The sequence below is a fragment of the Natrix helvetica genome, assembly GCF_964273705.1.
Source record: "Natrix helvetica genome assembly, chromosome: 12".
NCBI classification, from domain to species: Eukaryota; Metazoa; Chordata; class Lepidosauria; order Squamata; family Natricidae; genus Natrix; species Natrix helvetica.
This window is the reverse complement of record NC_138556.1, coordinates 18,358,909-18,384,755: the sequence shown is the minus strand read 5'-3', so window position 1 is coordinate 18,384,755 and position 25,847 is coordinate 18,358,909. Positions and strand designations below refer to the sequence as shown.

The following is a 25,847-nucleotide window of genomic DNA, read 5'->3' as shown; positions in this document are numbered from 1 at the left end:
CGAGATGTGACGGGACGGGGGCGGCGCCTGAGGCGGAGGAGGAAGAGGAGGAAGAAGAAGGCTCGCCGTCCGGGGTCGTCGCCATGAGCGCACTTCGGGGCTTCCTCAGGGCGCAGCGCCTGAGCCGGAGAGCGGTGAGTGCCGGCTGCTGCCTCTCTGACAGGGCCGGCCCTGCAGGGTAGGCCGGCCGAGCTCCCAAGGGCAAAGGTCACGATGGCTGGGGACTGGGTGGGAGGGGCTCCCGAGGAGGGGCGTGGCTCTTTAAGCCCCTCCCTCTCCTCCTCTTCTGCCAGCCCTGCAGGGTAGGACAGGGAGGGCCAAGTGGGGCTGGCAGAAATGATCCAGGTTTCTCCCACTTAAAGAGGGGGAGGGCTGGCTGGGTCTTTGGTGGTGGGGCTAAACACAGACACGCCCCTCCCCCCTGGAAGCCCCTCCCCCAACTTTTCACCGCATTGCAAAATGGGGGTGACCCCTCTGTGTCCATTTGCAGCATGGCTGCCTAAATTGGGGTCAGGGAAGGGGTCCCCTCTGGGCAAAGGTCTGGGGGGGGGTGGGATGGCATGGGCCACTTTCATAGGCCCCCTCCTCCCCCCCACCCCTTTTATTCTGGCCATATGCCCAGGTGGCTCCGTCACAGCACCAGATACTCTTGGAGGTCCTGAGAATTGGATGTGAGACCCCTCCCCAACGCCCCCCTCCCCAATCCTCTCTGAAGAATTGCGGCCCCTAGAATTGAATGGGATAGGAATATGATAAAGATCGAAAAGGATAGGAATAGAATAGGATAGGGGTAAGAATGGAATGGGAATTGGATAGGGATGAGAATAGAATAGCATAGAATAGAATGGAATCCTTTATTGGCCAAGTGTGATTGGACACACAAGGAATTTGTCTTTGGTGCAGATGCTCTCAGTGTACATAAAGAAAAATAAAATAGAATACGAGAATCATAAGATGCAATACTTAAGTGATAATCATAGGTTACTAGTAAGCAATCAAATCGTACTAGGAAACAAAACAACATAAATCGTAAAGATACAATTTATGATAATTAAGCATGAGAAACAGTCGTAAGTGTCTTTTTTCAGTGCCATTGTAACTTGGAATGGTTGCTAAATGAACTGGGGTAAGACAAAGACTCCCTGTATTTTCAGTTCTTTGTGATTGCATCCGATAGATCAGGGGTCCCTAAACTTGGCAACTTTAAGACTTGTGGACTTCAACTCCCAGAATTCTCCAGCCAGCTGGCTGGAGAATTCTGGGAGTTGAAGTCCACAAGTCTTAAAGTTGCCAAGTTTGAAGACTTCTGCAATAGATTGCATTTATTGACATTTATGTATTTTTTAAAAAAATCGGGGGTACAGTTTTTATGTGCAGTTATATCTGGGCATCTATGAATGGCACATGAATTCAAGCGGCTTGGTGTGTCCGTTTTCTGCAACACCCTGGCAGGCTCTTGAGGAATGTTCCTGGCCCGTCCCTGGCATGTCAACCTTCATACTGGTTATTCCGGGCTGGCTTTTGTGGGTGGGGTCAGTTAAGTAGGGCTGAGCTTTGGGGCTAAATGGCCGTGGCCTAATTTTGTGATGTCTCGGCAGTTCAGTGATAGGCTACAAAGCAGTTGGCTCTGCCTCCGGAGATGCCAGCCACAGCTGCCCGCAAAACATTAGGACATTTAAACAAACAAACTCCACACCAGGTGTCCACCCTTCAGCTCCAAAGTTCATAGCTTCCTCATAATGTCATTGACAACAACATCACATACGTTGCGACATCGCCATAAAGGATAGAAACGAACCGGAGGGAAGGGAGGACGTGCGTAGCCTGTAAAGAAAAAGGAGGGATTGATGATATGAGATTTTATGTAAATTGCAAGTGAAGATTATTGTGAGGAAGCACCAAAGCTTTGTAACCAATTGACATACTGTAGGTAACTGGAGGATGGTTTTTATGCTTTGTGTGTGTTTATGCTTGTTTGTTTTATGTTTGTTTAAAAATAAAAACTTTTTTTAAAAAAAGAAAAGAAAAAAAGGAGGGATTAACTACTCCCGCTTTCGCGTGGGAAAGCTAGAGCCGGTTTTGCTTCTTCTGTGCCAATGTGGTTTATTCGGTAAAGTTATATACTCTCGTCAAAATATTATCCCAGGGGTTTCTTTTTTTCTGGATTCGCCAACTTGGACGGTTGGGCGTGAGGTGCCATGACAGAACAGCTGGAACTTCAACGTGGCGTTGTAGCTTTTGTGGTTCTATGTTTGTGAAAATTGACCCTCCTGAGATTCTATTCCTGGAAGTGGGGGAAACAGGCTTACCTTTGATACTGAGTTAGAGGCCACTTTTGAAACTGAGTTTTTCACTGATAGTGATGTGTGAAATTTATAAAACTGTAGAGCACCCCAGCTTAAGAGCTGTGACAACCGGCTGTCTGTTGGGCTTGTAGAAGCGGAAAGAACAATAAGGATACAATAATACAATAGCAGAGTTGGAAGGGACCTTGGAGGTCTTCTAGTCCAACCCCCTGCCTGGGCAGGAATCCTTATACCGTTTCAGACAAATGGCTATCCAACATCTTCTTAAAGACTTCCCGTGTTGGGGCATTCACAACTTCTGGAGGCAACTTCTGTTCCACTGATTAATTGTTCTCACTGTCAGCACCCCTGCAGTGTAGGAATTCAGATTAAAGTATTCCCCTCCTCAAATCTGTGCTTGGAGTATATCTGCTGGACTTGTAAAGCAAGATTTCTCCGAGTGAATTTAGCAGGGGTTGCATGGCAGGGAAAGAGCAGGAATAACTCAAGTTCCCTCAAAAAATACAGCCCCATTTTCTCTCACTAGGTCAGGAATTTGGGGGAATTAACTTTCTGAAAAGGTTCAAAACCTCCCAGCTTAAAGACGGTGGAAATCAGCTCTATAAACGTGAACAGAGCGATTTTACTTCCACTGCGCAGTTTATACATTTCCAGCAAAGTACCCATCAATGTGTCACGGGTGAATTAATGCAGCACTCAAACTTTCATTTAAAAAATGCCTTCTGGTGGCTGTTCTCTTCCGCAGTTTGCATCAGGGCCCCGAGTGCGAGAGCCACGCCCCGGCCACATCAAAGAGATTCGTGGGCTGAAGCAGTGAAGGAGGTAGCAGAGCCTGTTGGGTGAAGTTTCACTTAGCTAAGTCCTCATGGGTGGGGAAAGCATACATTTTGCACCAGCAGGCCGGAGAGAAGATTGTACAGTTTTCTGGCAGGTCTCCTCCATTAATGGTTAATTGGGATCCCGCCAGTGGCCAGGACCCCGTGGCTGGGATCGTCCCTCCCTCCTGGCTGGGTTCCTAATAGGTCAAAAGTGGATTGGCTTTGCAAGAGAGCAAGGTTGGAATACGACGGAGGAGAAACCTTTTAAAAAGACATTGAACGTATTTATAGGATCTGTTTTTTAAGGGAAGGATACAAAAAACCATGCTTTTAAGAAGCTTTAAAAGAGGGACGCAGCGGCTCAGTGGCGAAAATGCTGAGCTTGTCAATCAGAAGGGTTGGCATTTCGTCGGTTCGAATCCCTAGCGCTTTGAAATGGAGATGAGCCCCCTAGAGTCAGGAACGACTAGCACGTATGTATGTGCAAGGGGAACCTTTACCTTTTAAAAAGCTTAAAAACAGAGCAAGGCACCATTGATAACAAATTATGTATCGAGTAATACAGGGGTGTCCAAACTTGGGAACTTTAAGACTTGTGGACTTCAACTCCCAGAATTCCCCAGCCAGCATGTAATAAGTAATAAGAAAGTAATAAGAAAGATCTCATGAATTCATGGCACAGATAAAAGTAATCCCAAGACAAATAATTCAAAAGGTTTCAGGAGGAAAGGTGATAAGCTAATGCCTCTTTACACAAAGGTGAAGAAATGACTTCAAGGGGAAATGTACACAGGTAGTCTTCGACTTACATCAGTTCGTTCAGTGACTGTTGAAGGTTACAACGGCACTGAACACCCCCTCCACTTTTTCACCCTTCCAACCCTTGCAGCATCCCCACGGTCACATCAAAATCCAGACGCTTGGCAATGGATTCACATTTACGACGGTTGCAGCGTCCCCCAGGGTCACGCGATCCCCATTGGCGATCACCTCACAAGCAAAAGTCAACGGGGACGCCCGATTCACTTAACAACCGGGTTTACCCACTCTATCAACCGCAGCGATTCACTTAACAACGGAGGCAAGGAAGCTCGTGAAATGGGGCCAAACCCGTTTGGCAAAATGTCTCCCTTAACAACGGAAATTTTGGGCTCGAAAGTTGAAGACGCAGCTCCAGAAAAAGTGGCATTTGATCCCATCCTCACAAACTCTACCTTGGGTATTTATTACTAAATAAAAGCACCTCCTCCTGCGAGCCCTGGATGATGGGCTCTTTCAAGTATCTCTCCGTTCCCGCTGGAAACTTAAACCTCCCAACGTTCAGCAGTCACAGCATAATTCCCTTTGTGGCAGGCCTATAAATTGAAGCAAATGTGGGCCTTTTGCCAGGAAGAGATGGATTTATTCTCCAGGCAGTGCCCTGCGGCCTTGTAACTTTTTCTGGGAAATGATGGATGGAGCGTCATCAAAAATGCGCTCTTTTTGATGTACATTGGAAATAAGTCGTTTCTTCCCGGTAATTCACCTCCAGTGATTTAAGGATCTTTTTTACACCTTTTGACGTTTTAACATCCTGATCTTGGAACATGAAGCCTCCTTCAGAGAGCGGAAATATTCTTCCCACGAGGTCTTAAATCACGGATCACTGAGCACATCCTCCAGAGCTCCTCCATAACTTGGAGGTCTCAATGCAATCGCTTTTATGTCGAGCCCATAACGAAGCCATTGAAAAAGATAGTTACAAATTCGCCGTGAATTTTAAAGGGGGGTGGGGGGAAATCTAATAAATTGGAGAATCGGTTTGTTCTAAGCGGGGAAATAAATGGCAAGGAATGTCTTCGGTCTTGCTAATTGGACGACAACTGAAGGTCTTAGCTGCATTTAAGTGTACAGGTAGTCCTCAATTTACGACCACAGTGAGCCCAAAACTCCTGTTGCAAATTGAGACTGAATTTCTTCCCCGTTTAAGACCTTTCTTGCCACGGTCGTTAAGTTAGTAACTTTGTTAGGTGAATCTGGCTTCCCTCATCGACTTTGCTTGTCGGGAAGTCGCCAAAGGTGATCACATGACCTAGGGACACTACGACTGTCATAAGTACGAATAGTTGCCAAGCCTCTTTTAATCATGTGACCTTGGGGATGCTGCCACAATCATAAGTGTGAAAAATGGTCACGAGCCGCTCTTTTCAGTGCCGTTGTAACTTGAAACGGTCACTAAACGAACTCTTGTGTTCATTTACCCACCTTGCAGTGTTCTTATTCCCACCGTTACGTGTCGTCCACTTATTTTCGGCATGGGGCATTTCATAGAGGCACCGTGGCATAGTGGTTAAAGTGATGGATTAGATACAGAAACAGAATAACAGAGTTGGAAGGGACCTTGTAGGTCATCTAGTCCAGGGGTGAAATCCTCCCAGTTGCACAGCAGTCCATGACAGGAAGGGACCTGGAGGTCATCTAGTCCAACCCCCTCCTCCAGCAGGACATTGTTAAAGTGAGTTTCTGTCTTTTGACTCCCCCCAGTCACATGACTACATAGCGCCACACACCCAGTCACATGACACCTCCCCCCCCCAACCAAGCCTTGCCCACAGAACCGGTAGGAAAAAAAAATAGATTTCACCACAGATCTAGTCCAACCGCCCTCCCAATGAGGACCAAAGGAGAGCCATGTTCTAATTGTCCTTTAAGTATGGAAGACGGGTGAATTTTGGCCAGGCATTTTTCAGCTCTAAACTGGGACGTTGAAAACATTTATCTATCAACTCAGAATATTAGCCTCCTAGATTATGTGACGACAATGGTTTATAACCCTAATCCCCCCCCCCCGCAGTGTATTGTTTAGGGATGATAAACAGCATATTAGAGATACCAAGGATATTGAAGTCCCAAGATCACAAATAGATCTAAACAGAAAGCAACGGATCTTGTTTTAAGCTTGCAAATGCTGGGCATACAAGCCTTTATCGACAAAATAATTTATCCTGTTTGATGAAAACAGAACAGTAAACCACTGCTAAAATTTGTAGCATGTCTTATTTAAATAAGACATGCCACAGTACAGTTGCAGAACTTCTAGGTATTTTTGATTTTTAATCAAATTCCTTTTCCCCCTCTTCCTTTGTCTTTTCCAGGTTTCATTGCTTCACCGGTTTCAGAGTACGCTGGTGATTGCTGAACACGCCAACGAGGCCCTGACACCAATTACTTTGAACACAATTACTGCGGCGAAACGACTCGGGGGTGAAGTGTCCTGTTTAGTAGCAGGGACCAATTGTGAAAAGGTAAATATATATATATATATATATATATGGAGTTGGTGTCGTTTATAACTTGCTGGTTAAAATGCTAATTAGTTTGGCGTGAGATTTTTTCAAACTGGAGAACAGAAATTTTAAAACAATTTTAATGCCGGCGCTGTCTTAAGATATCTCAGTAGGACTGGAAGAACTGAGAATATCCTAGCTCTAAAATCAAATGTTTTTCAACTTCGGTAACTTCAACTCCCAGAATTCCCCAGCCATCATGGAATTCTGGGAGATGAAGTCCAGAAACTGCTTTTAATTACAGTTCTGCATCCCCCCCCCCCCCCAACATCTAGGCCAGGTAGAAATGCTTCCCCTAGACCTGTGATGGCAAACCTATGGCATGCGTGATGGCATGCAGAGCCGTCTCTGTGGGCACGCCATTGCCAGCTGCTCTTCTAATTTCTGGCACCCACATGCGTGCCGTCCAGCTGATGTTCGCAGGCGCCAGAGCACCGGAAAACTGCTCCAAAAACAGCTACAAAACAGGCCATTTTCTAAACCATTTTCAGGCTGTTGTTTGGGCTGTTTTCAGGCTGTTTTTCGGATTGTTTTCAGACTGTTTGGGGGGCAAAAACAGCCCAAAAAGCAACCTGAAATTACCTGGAAAAACGGATAAAACCAGTCAAAAAACAGGCATGTGCGTGCCGGCCAGCTGGTCTTCGGGTTTCTGGCCCACTGGTGCATGCGCATTCTGGCCTGGGCACTCGGTGCCAAAAATGTTTGCCATCACCGCCCTAGACCAGCGTTTCTCGACCGTGGCAACTTGGAGATGTATGGACTTCAATTCCCAGCATTCCCCATCTTGGCTTGGCTTGGCTTGGCTAGGGAATGCTGGGAATTGCAGTCCACACACCTCCGAGCTGCCAAGGTTTGACAAACGCTGCCCTGTACAAATCATAATCTTAGCATCCCGGATGTGTGGAGCCAGCTAGGAATTCTGGGAATTGGGGAAGTCTGACCTGGTGCTCTGCTTCTCGCAGGTGGCGCAAGAGCTGAGCAAAGTGGCGGGCGTCTCCAAGGTGCTTTTTGCCCAACTCGAAGCCTATAAAGGACTCCTGCCAGGTGAGTTATTTTTTTTCCAAGCGGGTTTGTACTGGGATTCTTGGCGGGCCGTCTTTTGACAAACCCCCCTTCAAGAGAAGGGAAAGAAATGACATTGCTCTGACCGGTTGCGTTTCCTCCCCAGAGGAACTCACGCCACTCATTTTGGAAACTCAGAAGCAGTTCAGTTACACGCACATCTGTGCCGGAGCCTCTGCCTTCGGGAAGGTGAGTTTTAAACCACCCAGAATCTCTTGCTCCAAAGACATTGAACCCCTGTATACAGGTAGTCCTCGGATTACGACCACAATGGAGCCTGGCCATTGCAGGTAGTCCTCGGCTTACGACCACAATGGAGCCTGCCTATTGCAGGTAGTCCTCAGGTTACGACCATAATTGAGCCTGGCCATTGGAGGTAGTTCTTGGGTTATGACCACAATGGAGCTTGGCTATTGCAGGTATTCCTTGGGTTATGACCATAATGGAGCCTGGCCATTGCAGGTAGTCCTCGTGTTACGACCACAATGGAGATTGGCTATTGCAGGTAGTCCTCGGGTTATGACCACAATGGAGCTTGGCTATTGCAGGTAATCCTCAGGTTATGACCAGAATTGAGCCTGGCCATTGCAGGTAGTCCTCTGGTTACGACCATAATTGAGCCTGGCCATTGGAGGTATTCCTCGGGTTACGACCACAATGGAGCTTGGCTATTGCAGGTAGTCCTCGACTTACGACCATAATTGAGCTCTGTTGTAACTTCAAACGGTCACTAAATGAACTGTTGTAAGTCAAGGACTACCATAACAGTTGTGAAGCAGGTCATTGAAAGGCCAGACCTGATTTTACGACCTTTCGGCAAACACAACGTCTGTTAAGCAATCCCCCTGTTCGGCATGGGGTGTGTTGTTGCCGAAACTGGTAATCCTTGACTTACAACCATAAGCAAGGTAGTTGTTAAGTTTTACCTCATTTTACGACCTTTCTTGCCATAGCTGCTAAGTGAATCGCGGCAGTTTTTAAAGTGAACCATGTTGTTAAATGAATCTGACTTCCTCCTTTGACTTTGCTTGCACCCTAACTATGGAACAAGTTGGTAAATCAATTTGAGTGGGTCCTTGATAGTTTTAAATGGTGATTAAATAAGGACTAGTAACTTAAGGACTGCCTGTAAATAGGACCCCGAATATAGGTGGCACTGCCAGAATATTGCACCTGCTTTCAATCCATCCGCCTTGCCTTGTCTTAATAGAGCTTGGGTCACCCAAAAGCCCTAAAAATACTTCTTAAACCTACCTGTAATTTCTAGAGTACAATGTCGAAACGCTGCTTCGTTTTGTCTTGAAGTCGCCAGGTGAGTTGCTGTTGTGACCCTGGGTGTATTTTTCAATATTTAGAACCTTCTTCCCAGGCTGGCAGCTAAGTTGGATGTGGCTCCCATCTCAGAAATCATTGAAATCAAGTCGCCGGACACTTTTGTGAGGACTATCTATGCAGGTGAGGTTTGCGGCAGTGGTGGGATGCAATTTATTTTTTTTACTACCGGTTCTGTGGGCGTGGCTTGGTGGGCGTGGCAGGGGAAGGTTACTGCAAAATCCCCATTTCCTCCCGATCAGCTGGGACTCGGGAGGCAGAGAATAGATGGGGGCGGGGCCAGCCAGGGGTGGTATTTGCCGGTTCTCCAAACTACCGTATTTTTCAGAGTATAAGACGCACCTCCCCCCCAAAAGAGTGTGGAAATGTTGGTGCGTCTTATACACCGAATATAGTCATTTGTGGCCTCCCAAAGCCCCACCCCTGCATCCCATTTTTGTGAAAAACAGACAATTTTTCGCAAAAACGGGCATTTTTGCCTTCCTCCAGCAGCACTCTGCAGGCTTCAGCAGGGCTGGGGGAAGTCAAAAATGCCTCCGTTTTTCTAAAAAAACGGTCCGTTTCTTTTTGCAAAAATGGCCTGCAGAGAGCTCCTGGAGGCCGGGGAGGACAAAAAAATTTTCCCCCTTACTTACCTCTTAGAAATCGTGGTGCATCTTATACACCGGTGCGTCTTCTAGTCTGAAAATTATGGTACTCAAAATTTCTGCTACCTGTTCTCCAGAGCTGTTCAGAACCTGCTGAATGCCACCTCTGGTTTGCAGGCCTTTTGGGGGCTACCTGTGACCCACAGAAGGTCAGAAAAAACAAAAGGAAGAAACTGTAGGATCTGGGAAAAGGGGAATGAATTTTCCGACACAGCTAACGGAATCCTTCGAAGTCCTCTAGGATTGTAACTCAGAGGAAGCAGAGAGCTTCATGAACCCAGCCTGCAGACGTTCCTGATAGGCCTGTATTTCTTTTATTTTAGGAAATTTGTATCGCGTGCCCCTTAATGCCCTTCTGACCAGAGTCTGCCAACCCTCAGCCATCCGGCTTCGTCCCTTTTATTTCACGGGGGTTACACATTAGTTTGGACTTCAGCAATCCCACGGCGGGTTATTTTTCTTGGTTAGCAGGAGGTTGATACAATTATTTGTAATATTTAATTGACTTCCCCTAATTATTGTGCAGCCCAAATACTTGTCTAGCCTCATTACGCTTATCTGATCCCCTAATGCAATTTGGAGATGGAAACATGAGCTTTTATGTCGTTTTAAATTTGTTATGGCAGACTCCTTTTTTCTTTTTTTTGCTTTGGTCAATGATGTCGTCCCTTGGAGATTGATGGATTGCATAGAGAGGGGCTTGAATCACCGGCTAATAATTTCCTTTTTAAAAATCATTATGCCGGTGTACCAGTGGATAATCTCTCCTTCTCTCCCTCCTCCTCTTCTATCTCCCTCCCTTTTTCTTCCTCTCTTTTCTCCTCCTTTTCCTCCTCACCTTCCTTTTCATCTTCTTCCTCCCTCCCTCCTCCTCGTTCTCCTTCTCTTCCTCTTTCCCCTCTACTTTCTCTTTCTCCGCCTTTCACCTTCTCTTCCTTTTTCTCCTCCTTTTTCTCCTCCTCCTCCCTCCCTCCCTCTTTCCTTCCTCCTCATCTTTCTCCTCCTTACCTTCCTCTTCATCTTCTTCCTCCCTCCTTCTCCTCTTTCTCCTCCTCTTCCTCTTTCCCCTCTACTTTCTCTTTCTCCGCCTTTCACCTTCTCTTCCTTTTTCTCCTTCTCCTTTTTCTCCTCCTCCTCCCTCCCTCCCTCTTTCCTTCCTCCTCATCTTTTTCCTCCTTACCTTCCTCTTCATCTTCTTCCTCCCTCCTCCTCCTCTTTCTCCTCCTCTTCCTCTTTCTCCTCTACTTTCTCTTTCTCCTCTTTTCACCTTCTCTTCCTCTTTCTCCTCCTCCCTCCCTCCCTTTCACCTTTCTCCTCCTTTTCCTCCTCACCTTCCTCTTCCTCTTCTTCCTCCCTCCCTTTTCCTCCTCTTTCTCCTTCTCCTCTCCCTCCTCCTCCTCCTCCTCCTCCTCCTCCTCCTCCTCCTCCTCCTCCTCCTCCTCCTCCTCCTCTTCCATTTTCCAATCTCCCTACTCTCACGAAGCATTCTTCTTTGAGATTGTGGTTTGCAGGCCCTGTGTTCAGACAGTTGGTGCTTTTTCCTGCAAAATCACAACTGCAGACTCCTGCAAAAATTGCACCGATTCATCCTCCCGAATCGGTCAAGCCATTCGGCTTCGCGAAGAAAGGGACGGGAAAAAAATGGAAACACGCAATTGAGCCTTTTCAGTTTCACTGTCTAAAGTGGTTTCCTTTGAACAAGAGACAGCCCCTGGTCTGGGTGCAGCTGCATTTAACTCTTTCCCCCCCCCCTGGGTTTTGTTTCTGCCAGGCAACGCTCTGTGCACTGTGAAATGTGAAGAGAAAATCAAGGTCTTTTCGGTCCGAGGGACTTCTTTTGAGGCTGCCCCAGAGAGTGGGGGCAGCGCAACCATAGAAAAAAGTGAGTGGGATTTTTTTCTTCGTGTTGTTTTGCTTCAAATGCCATTGGGTTAAAACATTTATTAAACACTGACACTTGCTCTCTAATATAGTTACACGTGTTTCTTGCATACCCCTCTCCTCTTCTTACATTTTCTGACTCTCAAAAGTTCTCTAAAAGGTTTGATCTGTGCTCCTTTTCTCTGCTTAGAAAATCTGGGTGGATATTTTGTGGAAATGCAAAGCATGTAGAATTCTTGTGGACGCCGTATCTTGCAATACCTAACTTGTTTTAGATAGCTGCCAAGATTTAGACTCAAACCTTCGCCCTGCCAAGATGCAATCCTAAAAGTCATGCTTGAAAATGGTAGAAAGCAGTTGGAGTAAACAACTTTTAATGGAGTCCTTGGTGCTCTCTGAGCTTGGTAGTTTTCTTGGAGACATTTCATTACCCAACTAGGGAACATCATCAGTGCTAGAAGTGAATGGCGCTTGCAGAGGGGTGAAGCAGGAGGAGGAGGAGGAGGAGAAAGAGCAGGAGGAGGAAGAAAGGGAGAATGACGATTGTGGGGTCCTTGGTGCTCTCTGAGCTTGGTTGTTTTCTTGGAGACATTTCATTACCCAACTAGGTAACATCATCAGTGCTAAAAGGGAATGTTTTACACTAGATTCAGATTCGTTTCTGTAGAGTGAAGTCTTACCATCCTATGAAATGAACGCTAATCTGTTTACAGCTCTTTTATTTATAATCCTGTTTAAAATGTGTTTTTAGAGAGGAATATTTTGCCAATAGCTGGGGAATATTTTGGACTCTGCAGAAATATTCAGCCTCTCTTAAGTGCTTAATTTTATTGTTATTAATTAATTTAGGTGCTGACCTGTCTTGTTAATCTCCACAGTATCAACCCCAGCACCTGCTGGCCAGTCAGAATGGATTGAACAGAAATTAACCAAAAGTGACCGGCCAGAACTTACTAGTGCAAAAGTGGTTGTGTCAGGCGGTAAGTAGTGATTAATCATAGTTTATTAAAATTCAAAAAGGAGAATGCATACAGGTAATCCTCGCAGCCATTCAGTATAGTGACCAAGGGGCACGGTGGCTCAGTGACTAAGATGCTGAACTTGTCGATCAGAAAAGTTGACAGTTCGGCGGTTCGAATCCCTAGCACTGCGTAATGGAATGAGCTCCCGTGACTGGCCCCAGCTTCTATCAACCTAGCAGTTCGAAAGCAGGTAAAAAATGCAAGTAGAAAAATAGGAACCACCTTTGGTGGGAAGGGAACAGCGTTCTGTGCGCCTTCGGGAGTTGAGTCATGCCGGCCACATGACCACGGAGACGTCTCGGGACAGCGCTGGCTCTTCGGCTTTCAAACGGAGATGAGCAGCACCCCCTGGAGTCCTCCTATTTCCTACTAACTGTAGCAAAAGGGAGGAAGTTTTGCCAAGATTTAAGTCCTGCTGATTTTGTTGTGCACGGATGAGGAAATAAGCTGTTAATCTCAAAGCAAGACTTGCTTGTGAAAATAACCACAGCAAATGCCATCCAAATTCTTCCTGTTCCTTTTTGCCCGGAGGAATTAATTGGGCAGAAGAATCCAAGAGTACAGAATGCAAGGGTTGAAAGGGGCTTAAAGATCATCTAGTCCTACCCTCTGGTCTAATGCAAAGAACCCACCATTCTCGCACCCAGGAGAGATACCCGTCCCTGCCTTTTTTTATTAAAAAAAAAATTCCAGTAAGAGAGAGTTTGCCCGCCCCAAAGAGAATCTGTTTGACACTGGACTTTAATTTGAACAGACTTTAATTTCTCATTTTTCTAGGGCGAGGCTTGAAGAGTGGCGATAACTTTAAGCTGTTGTACGACCTGGCGGATCAGTTGCACGCGGCAGGTAAAAAAGTGTTTTGATTCTTCAAGCAATTCACATTCTATTATTGGTGGTTTTTAAGTGGGGAGACAGGTTCAGGGTTGGCCGTTGGCAAGCGAGGAAATCAGTCGGCTTGGATGCTCATTCCTCCGTGGGGTCCTTGGTGCTCTGTCAGAGCTTGGTTGTTGACTTGCAGACGTTTCACGACCCAGCTAGGTAACATCATCAGTGCTCCTTATGTGATGGGGATCATCATACACCGACGATATGACAGGTCATGAAAAGTCTGTTTTAAGACTCAAGCTTAGAGATCACCAACTCTTGAGCTACAAATATTCTTTTCCTGGTCTTTTAAGGCCCTTTAGAATATTATTTATTTGAGGGACGCGGTGGCTCAGTGGCTAAGATGCTGAGCTTGTCACTCAGAAGGTCTGCAGTTCGGCGGTTCGAATCCCTAGCGCCGCGTAACGGAGTGAGCTCCCGTGACTTGTCCCAGCTTCTGCCAACCTTGCAGTTCAAAAGCAGGTAAAAAAATGCAGGTAGAAAAATAGGGACCACCTTTGGTGGAAAGGTAACAGCGTTCTGTGTGCCTTTGGCGTTGAGTCATGCCGGCCACATGACCATGGAGACGTCTTCGGACATCGGCTTTGAAATGGAGATGAGCACCGCCCCCTAGAGTCTACTAGCACATAGGTACGAGGGGAACCTATAACTTTTAGAATATTATCCATCCTGTCAATCCAAGGCAGGGGTGGGATCTAGAAATGGAAATTGGCTAACTTAAGGAATCTTAACCTGGGGGAAAGGATTGGGACCAAGTGCTGAACGTTTTGTCTTCATACCAAACGATCTTTCTTGCTTCTAGTTGGTGCATCTCGAGCAGCTGTGGATGCCGGCTTTGTCCCCAACGACATGCAAGTCGGACAGACGGGCAAGATCGTAGCACCGGTAAGCTTTGCAAAACAAAGTTGGAGCGTGTGTCAGAGAAAATAAACGTCTCCTTTGCGTCTCCTCCCTACGACTATTTGCGATTGTCAGTTGCGTGAAGTTGAGTGCGCCTTCATTTTGAATATTGTCGGAGAGGAGCTGTGCTCGTTAATTTGTTCAGAACGGATCTTCCGGGCTCAGTTTCAGCTAGTTGTAGTAGGGCAAGGGTGTCCAAACTTGGCAACTTTGAGACCGGTGGACTTAAACTCCCGCAATTCATGGCTGGCCGGGGAATTCTGAGCGTTGACGTCCTCCTATCTCAAAGTTGCCAAAATTGAGAAAGGCTCCCTGGGGGGGGGGGGATATATTCTTCAGAACAGGACATTCCGATCTAAACAACATCACTTCGGTTGTTGACTTGAGGAGCGTTGTGAAAGAGAAACACCCAATTCAACAGGGATGCCGTGAGCAAGGCTTTGACTGTAAGGCAGTGTTTCTCAAACTTGGCGACTTTAAGTCCTGTGGACTTCAACTCCCAGAATTCCCCAGCCAGCATAGCTGGCTGGGGAATTCTAGGAGTTGAAGTCCACAGGACTTAAAGTCGCCAAGTTTGAGAAACACTGCTGTAAGGTGTAAAGCTTAAGGCTTGATTTGGCGCCAGGAAAATAAGCGAGCCTCGGTTTACACTTTTGTGTTGGCATTAGGATAATCAGAGAACCCGGATTGCTTTTTGGATCTGTCTTCTGTTTAGGAAACAACCACAAGTGGCTCAGCTCTTCCTCCAGGTTGTTAGCGGGCCAAGAAATCAGCGGAGGTTGAAGGAGGATGTCCTTATTCATAGCTACATCATCCCAAAGGGTGCTTCTGTCTCTCTCTCTCTCTCTTTTCTCTCCTTTTTCTTTCTCTTTCTCTCTCCCGCTTTCTCTCTCCCTCTCTCTCTCTCCTATTTCTCTTTTTCTCTCTTTCTCTTTCCTCTTTCTCTCTCTCTTTTTTTCTCTTTCTCTTTCCCTCTCTTTCTCTCTCCCTCTCTCCCTCCCCCCCCTTTCCCTCCCCCTCATTCTCTCTCTCCTCTTTCTCACTCTTTTCCCCTCTTTCTCTCTCCCCTCTTTCTCTCCCTCTCTCCCTCCCTCCCTCCCTCTCTCTGTGGGTGTATGTATCTGGGTGTCACAGAGCTGGTTGTGTGAGTTGCATCACTCCTTCCACAGGTAGTCTTCGACTCAACGACCACAATTGAGCCCCAAGGTTTCTGTTTTCAAGTGAGACATTTTGAGGTTTGTCCCATTTAACGACCTTTCTCGGTACAGCTGTTACGTGAATTGGTGCAGTTGAATAAGTATCTACCAGTCACATCCAGGACGTGGTTGTCCCAGAGGCAGCTGGACTTTCTGTTTTTTCTTTGAAGAAGAGCTGGAATCCCCCCGTCGTAAACATTTTGCCGTCTCCTAGCGTTTGAGGGCCTGCCAGAGAGAAGAAGGGCTCAAGTTATTTTCCAAAGTACGAGAAGGCAAGAGAAGAAGTGTTGGATGGGAACCAGCCAAGGAGAGAAGAGGGGGTCAACTTATTTGTGTGCGTAACATTCAGACTCCGTTGCTCCCAGCTCAGTGGAGACTGAACCCCAAGGTCAGGATCACTTGGGGGTGAGAATTGCACAGCTGGATGGAACGTTGACCCAACATGAGTCAGGGGCTTGGTAGTTGCAACCTCCCCGTTTGTCAGATTGATGGTTAGCCCCCAAAGCAGTGGCTGAAGGCCGGATGTTTCTGCTCTACTTGCGTTGAGGGTCAAGGAGTTTTACCGAGAGGCCCATTTTCTAATGTTGGCTTGAACTCCGCTGGAAGTCGGTTTGCCCACCTGAATGCTCTCCCGAGGTCTGTGTAGATTATCTTCCAGGTCATTTGGCTCTTCAGTGGCTGCACTTCAAATGCTTTTTTGAGTTCGGCCAGTGAGGAAAGAATATACATCCCCTCTTCTTTCCATCTGGATTTTCCTGCTAGGTGACTTTCAATATCAACCAGAAGGGACCTTGGAGGTCTTCTAGTCCAACCCCCTGCTCAAGCAGGAGGCTTATATTCCATTTCAGAGCCTGTCCAGTCTTTTCTTGAAAGCCTCCAGTGATGGAGCACTCTCAGCATCTTGTGGTAAACTGTCCCACTGGTTAATTGTCCTCACTGTCATGAACTTTCTCCTTAATTCCAGGTTGCTTCTCTCCTTGATTAGTTTCCATCCATTGTTTCTCGTCTTGCCTTCTGGTGCTTTGAAGAATAGCTTGACTCCTTCTTCTTTGTGGCAGCCCTCAAATAACTAGAAGTTCTTCTTTTCTCTAGCCTGGCCATACGCAATTTCTACCATCGTTCTTCATGTATTTTTGGTCTCCAGGCCCTCAAGCATCTTAGCTGTTGTTCTTCTGCCTTTAAAAAAAATCAGAATTCAGGTAAAATGAATTGTTCGCTTTAAAAATTAGCTGGCATCGTTATAAAGACTTCTTTCTAGTGCACCTTTTGTGTTATTGCCTATTTTCTTCTTTTGCATTCATGTTTTCGTACCCGGACTCCAGAAATTCAAGCCACTGTTTGGAGTTGTGCATTAGGAAACTGATACCGTGGAGAGCAACTTCACACTTTTAATAACTTGCATTCCTGGAAGATTTTTACACTAAACTTTCTGCAGAGATGAAGATCGCTTCAAGCTTTCTTATATTTCACCAATACCCTAACTTTTAAAATGCCCAGTGCATCTCACTGTATCAGGTTATTTTTAATCACCAGTACTACCACTGGTAAACTGGTACTGTTGTGGCTGATTATAATTTGGGGGAAATTTGGTTTCGATTAAGAAAACGTTTACGCTTTTCGAAAGCTTTCAAGGTACAACTTCAAAGCACCGTTTGCCCTTATCCAGGACAAAAAAAAACGTTTAGACTCTTTTCCCCGCCCTGTGAATGTAAGTTTTAAGACTGACAGCTTCGTTCGGACTGCATTATCCAACACGGCTTTTAAGTCCGAGAGTTCTCAAATTGATGCTCTGCTCCTTGGGGATTGGTGCAGAAACATTAAATTGTACTAAAATATTCATATGAGAGTGCATTTAGCTGAAAGCAATTGATGTGCGTCTCCCAGGAGAACAAAGCAGAAAAGGAAGAAAAAAGAGCCCAACTTAAAACTGCAGGGCCCTGCGCTGAAGCGAACACCCCAAGCAAGCTTCTTAAGAGTCCTGATGCGTAGCAGCTGATCAAAGGCCCTGCAAGATCTTCAAGTGAAAAAGTATTAGAGAGGGATGGAAATGCTTGACCTAGCAGACCCCTAAGAAACATGAAATTATTCAGTGGTTGGGATTGGAACTGAATAGAATAGAATAACAGAATTGGAAGGGACCTTGGAGGTCTTCTAGTCCAACCCTCTGCCTAGGCAGGAAACCCTACACCACTTTAGACAAATGGTTTTCCAATCTCTTCTTACAAACTTCCAGTGTTGGGGCATTCGCAACTTCTGGAGGCCAGTTGTTCCACTGATTAATTGTTCTAACTGTCAGGAAATTTCTCCTTAGTTCTAAGTTGCTTCTCTCCTTGATTAGTTTCCACCCATTGCTTCTTGTTCTGCCCTCAGGTGCCTTGGAGAACAGCTTGACTCCCTCTTCTCTGTGGGAACCCCTGAGATACTGGAAGGCTGCTATCATGTCTCCCCTGGTCCTTCTTTTCATTAAACTAGCCTTGCTCAGTTCCTGCAACCGTTCTTCATATGTTTTAGCCTCCAGCCCCCTAATCCTCTTTGTTGCTCTTCTCTGCACTCTTTCTAGAGTCTCCACATTTTTTTTACATCGTGGCAACCAGAACTGAATGCCGTATTCCAAGTGTGGCCTTACCAAGACATTTATAAAGTGGTATTAACCCTTCATGTGATACTGATTCCATCCCTCTGTTTATGTAGCCTAGAATTATGTTGGCTTTTTAGGCAGCTGCTGCCCACGGCTGGCTCCTATTTAAATGACTGTCCATTAGGACTCGGAGATCCCTCTCACAGTTACTACTATTGAGCAAGGTACCACCTATCCTGTACCTGTGCATTCCGTTTCTCTTGGTACGGCTAGATCATATGAAAAGTCAGTACTGTATCAAAAATAGAAGAGAGTATTTGGAGTTCAGGGTTCAACTGGGGGGTCCTCTGAGCTTGGCTGCCTTCTTGCAGACGTTTCATTACCCAACGAGGTAACGTCATCAGTGCTAGAAGGGAGGGGGGTTGGCAGAATGGAGGAGGAGGAGGAAGAGAATTGTAGGGTCTTTGGTGCTTTCTGAGCTTCGTTGTTTGCTTGCCGATGTTTCATTACCCCACTAAGTAACCCCATCAGTGCTGGGGAGAGTGGTGGTTTGAGGTTTGCTCCCTGTTATAATTAACATAGAGCTATAGAAATAAACCACAACACTCAAAAGAGGCAAAACATAAAACTAGAACCCATAAACAAAAAGACCAGAACGTATCCTCTCCAGCAGCCTACACCCAGATAAGCAGGGATTAACACCAGACAAACAATGAAGCAGAAAGCAATCCCCAAATCAAGGAAGAAACCACACTTCCCCCAACAATGGCAGGACACGCTATGTTATACAAGCAAGAGGCAAACCCCACACTCATTGCACTGATGTTGATACCTGGTTGGGTAATAAAACGTCTGCAAGCAAACCACCAAACTCTGAGAGCACCAAGGACCCCACAGTGTTGAAAAAGAAGTGTGTGTGTGTGTGTGTGGGGGGAAATTACAGCTAAATTGCTTTTAATCAAGGCGGTATGACTTTCTGTAGGGCAACCTGAGCTCTTCCCATCTCTTCCCTCCCTCCCTCCCCTCTCCTGTTACATCTGCCTGCGAAATCTGTTCCGATTTGGTTTGTATCCAGATCACAGGCGTATTTGGATTCGAGGAACGAATCACCCCCGAACCAGCTGTTCCAGGCACACAACAGCTGGTGCTCAGGCCACTTTGCAAGCCCTGTTTGGAAGCCATCCTACTGCGCACGAGGGAATAAGCCCAGTTGAAACCAGGCAGACCCAGGATTGTGCCGAAAGCTTCCGGCAAATAAATGCGTTTGCTATGTTGTTTCAGGACTTCGCTAAAACTGGAACTGAATGATGCCTCTGTGGGTGTCCTTAGTTCTAGCAGCTACGCTAAACATGATATTAATGCACGTTTTAATGAGGTTCACATTTGACAGGAAAGGGATCCTAAAGCTACGGTACTGATCACGTAGGTCAGGGGTGTCCAAACTTGGGAACTTTAAGACTTGTGGACTTCAACTCCCAGAATTCCCCAGCCAGCATAGCAATTCTGGAAGTTGAAGTCCACAAGTCTTAAAGTTCCCAAGTTTGGACACCCCTGACGTAGGTGGATAGGCAACTTAGCTTTTTCCCAAGGCTGTCCCTGAAATGGGAGGTAGCTAACCAACCCAAGAAATCCTTGACTTACAACTGTTCATTTAATGGCCCTTCAAAGTTACAACAGGACTAGCAATTCAAATTTACAGTCATATTCATTATTTAATTTATTCCTAGCTTAATACCAATGACCTTAAATGTCTAATACTAGAACAATCCTCTTCTTGATTTGTTCAGCTCTATTAATTATGTAAACTCCGTTGATACATCTTCTATATTTTACACAACTACTTTTACTTCTAACTCTTATTTTTATCCTCTAACCATCGATAAAATGATTGCCGTATAATAGAATAATCAGTTTGTTCTTTCTCTTTAATTGCCAGCGTTAATCTGTTCATTTTTGCACCTTCTAATATTTTCCTAATAACCATTCTCCTCTGCAGGAATCTCTTCACTTTTCCAGTTTTGTGCAATTGTTATTGCACAAAGTATTTGTATCCAGACGACACGCTGTTTAATGGAAGATGGATTATTTTTGTTAAAATAAAATATATTTTTTTAAAAAAGTTACAACAGCACTGAAAAAAGTGATTATTTATGACCATTTTCACAGTTGCAACCATTTCAGCGTCCCCAAAGTCACACGATCAAAATTCAGATGCTTGCCAACTGGTTCACATTTATGACTGTTCCTGGGTCCCAAGGTCATGTGATTCTCCTTTGTCGACCTTTTGACAGGCAAAGTCAATGAGGAATCCAGTTTTCACTTAACAACCAGGTTACTAATAGCATACCAACAGCAGTGATCCACTTAACAACTGTGGCAAGAAAGGTCCTTAAATGGAGCAAAATTCACTTGACAAGTGTCTCACTTAGCCACAGAAATGGTTGGGCTCAGTTGTGGTCATAAGGCGAGGATTGCTCCGTACTTCTGCAGTATTTGCATAACCTTTGTCAGCTGAAAGGGTTTTAAAATATTGTATTTTATTTCATTTTTCGTGTAGGAGTTATATATCGCTGTAGGAATATCCGGAGCCATTCAGCATCTGGCTGGAATGAAAGATAGTAAGGTACTGTACAAAACGTTTTCGTGTTGCTATGAGGAGTGGATGGGTTCTGCTTTCCAAATTGGGTTTTGTTGTTCCTATTACTGACAATGCAAAATCTGATAGATGAATTCTATTACGAAAATAAATTAAGTTACAAATAGCTCACATGACGTTCCAGCACTTTACAAGAGAACGTATTAATAGAGCCTATCCTTTTAAATCTTTCGATTGCTAAATCTGGAAACTTGAGTGAGAAACAAAAACAGATTTTAATGTGAAAATAAAATTAGGATCCGTAGACCCGATGCACTTTCATATATTTCGGACTGTGAGGCATGAATTCATGCATGACAATGTGCAATCTGAATTATGGATTTACTATCGCGCGGAGAAAAAAGGCGTCTTTGAATATTCCACAATTTATCCACTCAGATGGAAACCTAATATAAAATGATAAAAGCTTTAAAAACTTAACTCGTTAGTACCCGTGTTTGACACGGGTTGGATTCTTATCCAATCTGGCCTGTGATGCCAAGGAAAAATTCTACTGTTTTTAAATATATATATATATATTTCTTGCCTTTTAAGGCAGTAATTTCAAAAGGTGATTCTCTCCCACTTTATCTTGAAGCTGTATAAAAGTATAAAGGAGTTGTATGGTCATCTAAAATATTCTTTTTCCCACACTCCTTTTTCTCTTTGAAATAATAATCAGTTTCCTCCCCTCCACTTTCTTGCAGAAATATTTTTGAGGAGCTCTGAATCAGTGCAACAGAACGCCATTACCCTGTTTCCCTGAAAATAAGGCATTCCCTGGATAATAAGCCCCGTTGGGCTTTTGAGCGCATGCACTAAAATAAGCCCTCCCTGAAAATATTGCAACACAGCAGCAGCCATGAGGTGACCACACTCACCGCCTCCTGCACCTCAAAAACAATAAGGCCTCCCTGAAAATAAGGCCAAGCGTTTATTTTGGGGGTCAAAAGAAAATAAGACCCTGTCTTATTTTCAAGGAAACACGGCACAATGTTCCATGTTTGCGTTAAATAGCAATATTTATGCACCAAACTATTGCTAATTCAGGGCACATTTTAACCTTGTTTAGTAACATTTAAGTGCATTTTACTTGTGGATTGCTCCTAAAGCTAGACGTCTTTTCCAGGGAATCTGACGGTGGAAATATTTTAAAGATTAGGTCTTGCATTTACCTGAGATTAAACATCACTTAATCGTAGTAAAATCTGCTTCTGGGTTTCCCTGAAAATTTATCCTGTTCTAAAATCGAAGAATAAAAAGATCTCAAATTCATATCCTCCCTTTCCTCTAAGTGACATCAGCTAAAAGCTACCCGTATATTTTATTAAATTGTAAAAGCGGAATGAACATTTTAAGTGTTAGGGGCTGAAATGGCAATTATTTCAGTTACGATGGAGTGGTGTGATTTAGATTAAGCTGCCTGCAGTTAAAAAGTGATCTAGAATTGGCGTGATAATGGCAATAAAGCAATGGTGCCGGTGTTATAAATTCCAGTCCGAAATAGAGGCACTTGTATCAATATGATAAATTGATGAGTGCCAATAAAGTTGAGCCATTTCAAGGTGAATGAAGCGATTCGATCAATTCCCTCTTGTTTTAGATTTTGCAAGAGTTCCAGTTGCAGGCGAACCCCTTAAAAGTTTTTACTAATCTTTCACTCTCTGTCTTCGGAAGTGAACAGAAAAATCCATTTGGCTTGATTTGATTTGGGCCAGGAAGTTAGAAGTTCATCTTATAATTCATTAATTTGAATAATTGGTGGACCGGATCAAAATTATTATCTGTTTCTATGCTATTGGTGTTATGCTATTAATCTGATTTTTTTTATTTAGATGGTTACTTAAATTCCAAACACGGATTTTCCAGAGCCAAATTTTTTATTTCGCTTCGGTTTGACCTGTGCTGTACCTCTGTGCTTAGAAAATTTAAAAGATACTGTCTTTACTCAAACAAATAATGTTTTAAAGGAACTCGGGTAATCACATTAACTGCCTCTTCAGTGGCTTTCCCCCCACGCTAGGAAATAGCCATTATGAGAAATTTTGTAGGAAATCCCCTACAGCGTTTTGCAACTAAAATGTATTATTTACTTCACTTACAACAGTAGAAAATGGGTTTAGTAGAGGGGGCCCCTCCCTTCCTTGCTTTATGGATGCTAGGCTAAATAAACCATGATTTCATCTAGTGGAGTGAAGGTGGCTGATAATGTTTGTCAATCTTAGCAACTTTTAGGAAGGTTTGAATTCCCAGAATTCCCCAGCCAGAATGAGGAATTCTGGGAATTGAAGGCCGCTTCTCTTAAAGTTGCCAAGTTTGGCAAAAAAACCAACCCCAACCTGATAGCAGATCACCTGTAGCTCCCAGTTAGCAATTTTTGCAGCCCTAGTGTAGAATCACTCATTGCAACCATTTTCTAAGCTTTTAGCTCCTTAGACTGTAAGTTGGGATAAGACTATAAATCAGGCGTTAGGGACCCCCCAGAAAAATCTATTCATTACTATTCAGCTGAACACACAGGATTTTTGTGTATTGGATGTTTATATCCAACTGGGATGAAAGTCTACCATGCAGAGATTTTTGCTTTAGGGAATAATAGATCCTCCTCCTGGTTTCCTCAAAAGCTGGAACTTTTGACATTTGCCTATGCAGGAACTTATGAGCAAAGTTTTTTCATTCACTTCACTTTGCTTATCTTCTGCTTTGTGAACAATTGAAGATAACTCGTTTTGGATCAGCTCTTGGGTTTAGGCCAATGTTAGCAAAGCCATGCAGAATTCTTCAGCATCTACAGACTACCCTGTAAATAACCAGGTTCCTCTAAATAAGCCCATTTCGTTCTCTCACAGACCATCGTTGCCATCAACAAAGACCCCGAAGCGCCCATATTCCAAGTTGCAGATTATGGTATCGTAGCTGACCTCTTCAAGGTGAGTCTCCCTTCCAGAGGCATCAACCCAACACACTTTCCTCTTCCTGAGGCTAGGGGTGCAAGTTGAATTAGACTTCGAGCACGACATTCAATCCTCTTTGTTCAGCATGGATGTTCTCACCTCTGTCTAAGGCCATGATGGCGAACCTATGGCAGGGAGAGCCATCTCTTTGGGGATCCGAGCCATCGCCCATTACTCTTCCAGGTTCCGGTGCGCTGGTGGTCTTCGCACATGTGGGAGCACCGGAAACAAAAAGAGCATGCCGGGAAGATGATCTTCTGGTTTCCGGTGAATGCAGGCGCACTAGCCAGCTGGCCTTCGCGTGCGCACGAGTGCCTGAAACTGGAAGACCCTGTGGCCGGTGTGCATGCGCTCGCCGGAACCCGGAAGAGCTTCTTCCTGGCGTGCACATTCACACTGAGCAGCTGCTCTTCCGGTTTCCAGCATGCACATGCACACCGGCTACCTGGTCTTGGCACACTCATGCACGCAAGAAACCGGAAAAACCAGGTGACCATTGCGCATGCGCGTGCATGGTTTCCAGCAAGCTCGTTGCTGCAAAGGTTCACCATCCGTGGTGCAGGGTTATAACACCATCTCCTGACCCTTTCAAGCCATGGGAAAGCTTTATCCACCAAACGTATCGATCTCCAATTTGGATAACAAGCGTACATGAGAATGCAACCATTGACTTCTGAGGGACCCAATAATCTATTGCCCAGTAGGCTCTATCCTTCTTTTCAAGACTACGAAGATGTGTCTCGGTACCAGTGCAAGAGACCAAGTGGGATATAAAACACGATTGTTGGACACTTGGAAAAGGTTTTGCCCAGTGTATCTGCCAACATTTAGGGACCCCGTTGATCAATATTATTAGGTGTTATATCACCTGTTGAAAGCAGGTAGCAGAATTTCATTTTTAATGTGTGCCAGAGCTCCGACAGTAAAAAAAAAATGACAGTAAAGTCTATCTTATCTCATCAGGGTTTTTTTAAAGACTGACCTGCTAGGAAGCAAGAAACTACCTCTGTGTTCTTATATCAAGTTATTGTGGGGTTCCTTCATGAGCTTGGCCATTTTTTGCAGACGTTTCATTACCCAACTAGGGAACATCATCAGTGCATGGCACTGTCAAGATGGCAGCCACAATGATGTGAAGGCCACTCCGTCCGATTCCATGCAACACACAAAAAAAACGTTGCAGGAGCTTTGGATGTACCGTTGCGGCCGCCATCTTGCTCCCCCCCCCCCCCATTATGCCCCACGGACACTCCTGCAAGGCGGGAAGACGGTCCAAACTCTTGCCAGCAGTTAATGCTGTTCCTCGGTGATTGCCCTGCCAGCTTGGCAGTAAACACCAGCCTTTTAATAAGCTGGAGACAAAGCGACATTCGGAAGAAACACGATGTCGACAATTTCCTTAATAAATTTTGTACGACCACATTATTTCCACTTAATGGAAATGCAGCTCTCTTAAATAATTGAGAGGCTCTATCCATCAGACGGCGAGTTCAGCTGGGTGCTCTCCAAGCGTGGGCATTCTGACAGCGTCTGGGAAGAGAAAGGTAATGGATATTTTACACAAGCAGTTTGCGCAAGTGTTCAGGTGTAACCAGTAAGGAATATGCCACCTGTTCTCCTCCTCTGATGCTCTTCGGATGACAACGAAGAATCCCCTAAGCTACCTTAAGGGTGCTTAGCTTCGGCAGTTCCACCATCGGGGGCCGTTCCTTGGCACCAATTTTCACAAATAGTGGCTCCCCCCCACCCCCCCACCCCAGTTGACTGCTTCCAAAAATTACAATCTTTGTCTATAATAGCTTCCTGTGGTCCAAACAATGAACTCCAGAAACTGAAATATATCAGTATGTTACCTGACTGGCAGTCCACTGTACGTTTTGCCAGTATGATTTTTTTTAAAGTGAATTCAGATATTTAGTTGCTTGCAGTGTGGATAAATAAGCATCTCTTTTACATTGATTAAAGGTTGGATAAATGTCTATTGTTATTCGGCTGATGGTAAGCTTGTTGTTTTCTGTTGCTTCTAGGTTGTCCCCGAATTGACGGCAACGTTAAAAAAATGAAAGCTATTCCATGTTAGGGAAGGAATAAGTATTTCTTCATACAGAGAGAAATTATTTTTAAGCCGTTTAAATTATGTTTTATCAAACTGGAAATGTAAAAATTGCCAAAAAAAGAATTGCCGATGATGATCTTGCAATACATCCATTTTTGCCCTTTTCATTTCCATTTGGCTTCGTTACTTCCTGAACTCTTTTTCTAATTCTCTAATAAACATACATCTGCTGTATTTTGTATTATGCCA

At 44.8% G+C, this 25,847-nt stretch overlaps 1 protein-coding gene across 1 annotated transcript; it reads left to right on the top strand.

The window, feature by feature from the left end:
* On the top strand, positions 1-25,721 carry ETFA (electron transfer flavoprotein subunit alpha). The gene is made up of 12 exons (XM_081965005.1): positions 1-134; positions 6,259-6,408; positions 7,413-7,494; positions 7,619-7,701; positions 8,868-8,967; positions 11,263-11,373; positions 12,251-12,352; positions 13,172-13,240; positions 14,082-14,164; positions 20,511-20,576; positions 23,438-23,518; positions 25,570-25,721. Exons 1-12 carry the CDS (start codon positions 84-86, stop codon positions 25,603-25,605), a joined length of 1,014 nt encoding a protein of 337 aa, XP_081821131.1. The 5' UTR covers positions 1-83; the 3' UTR covers positions 25,606-25,721.
* Positions 25,722-25,847: the final 126 nt, after the last annotated feature.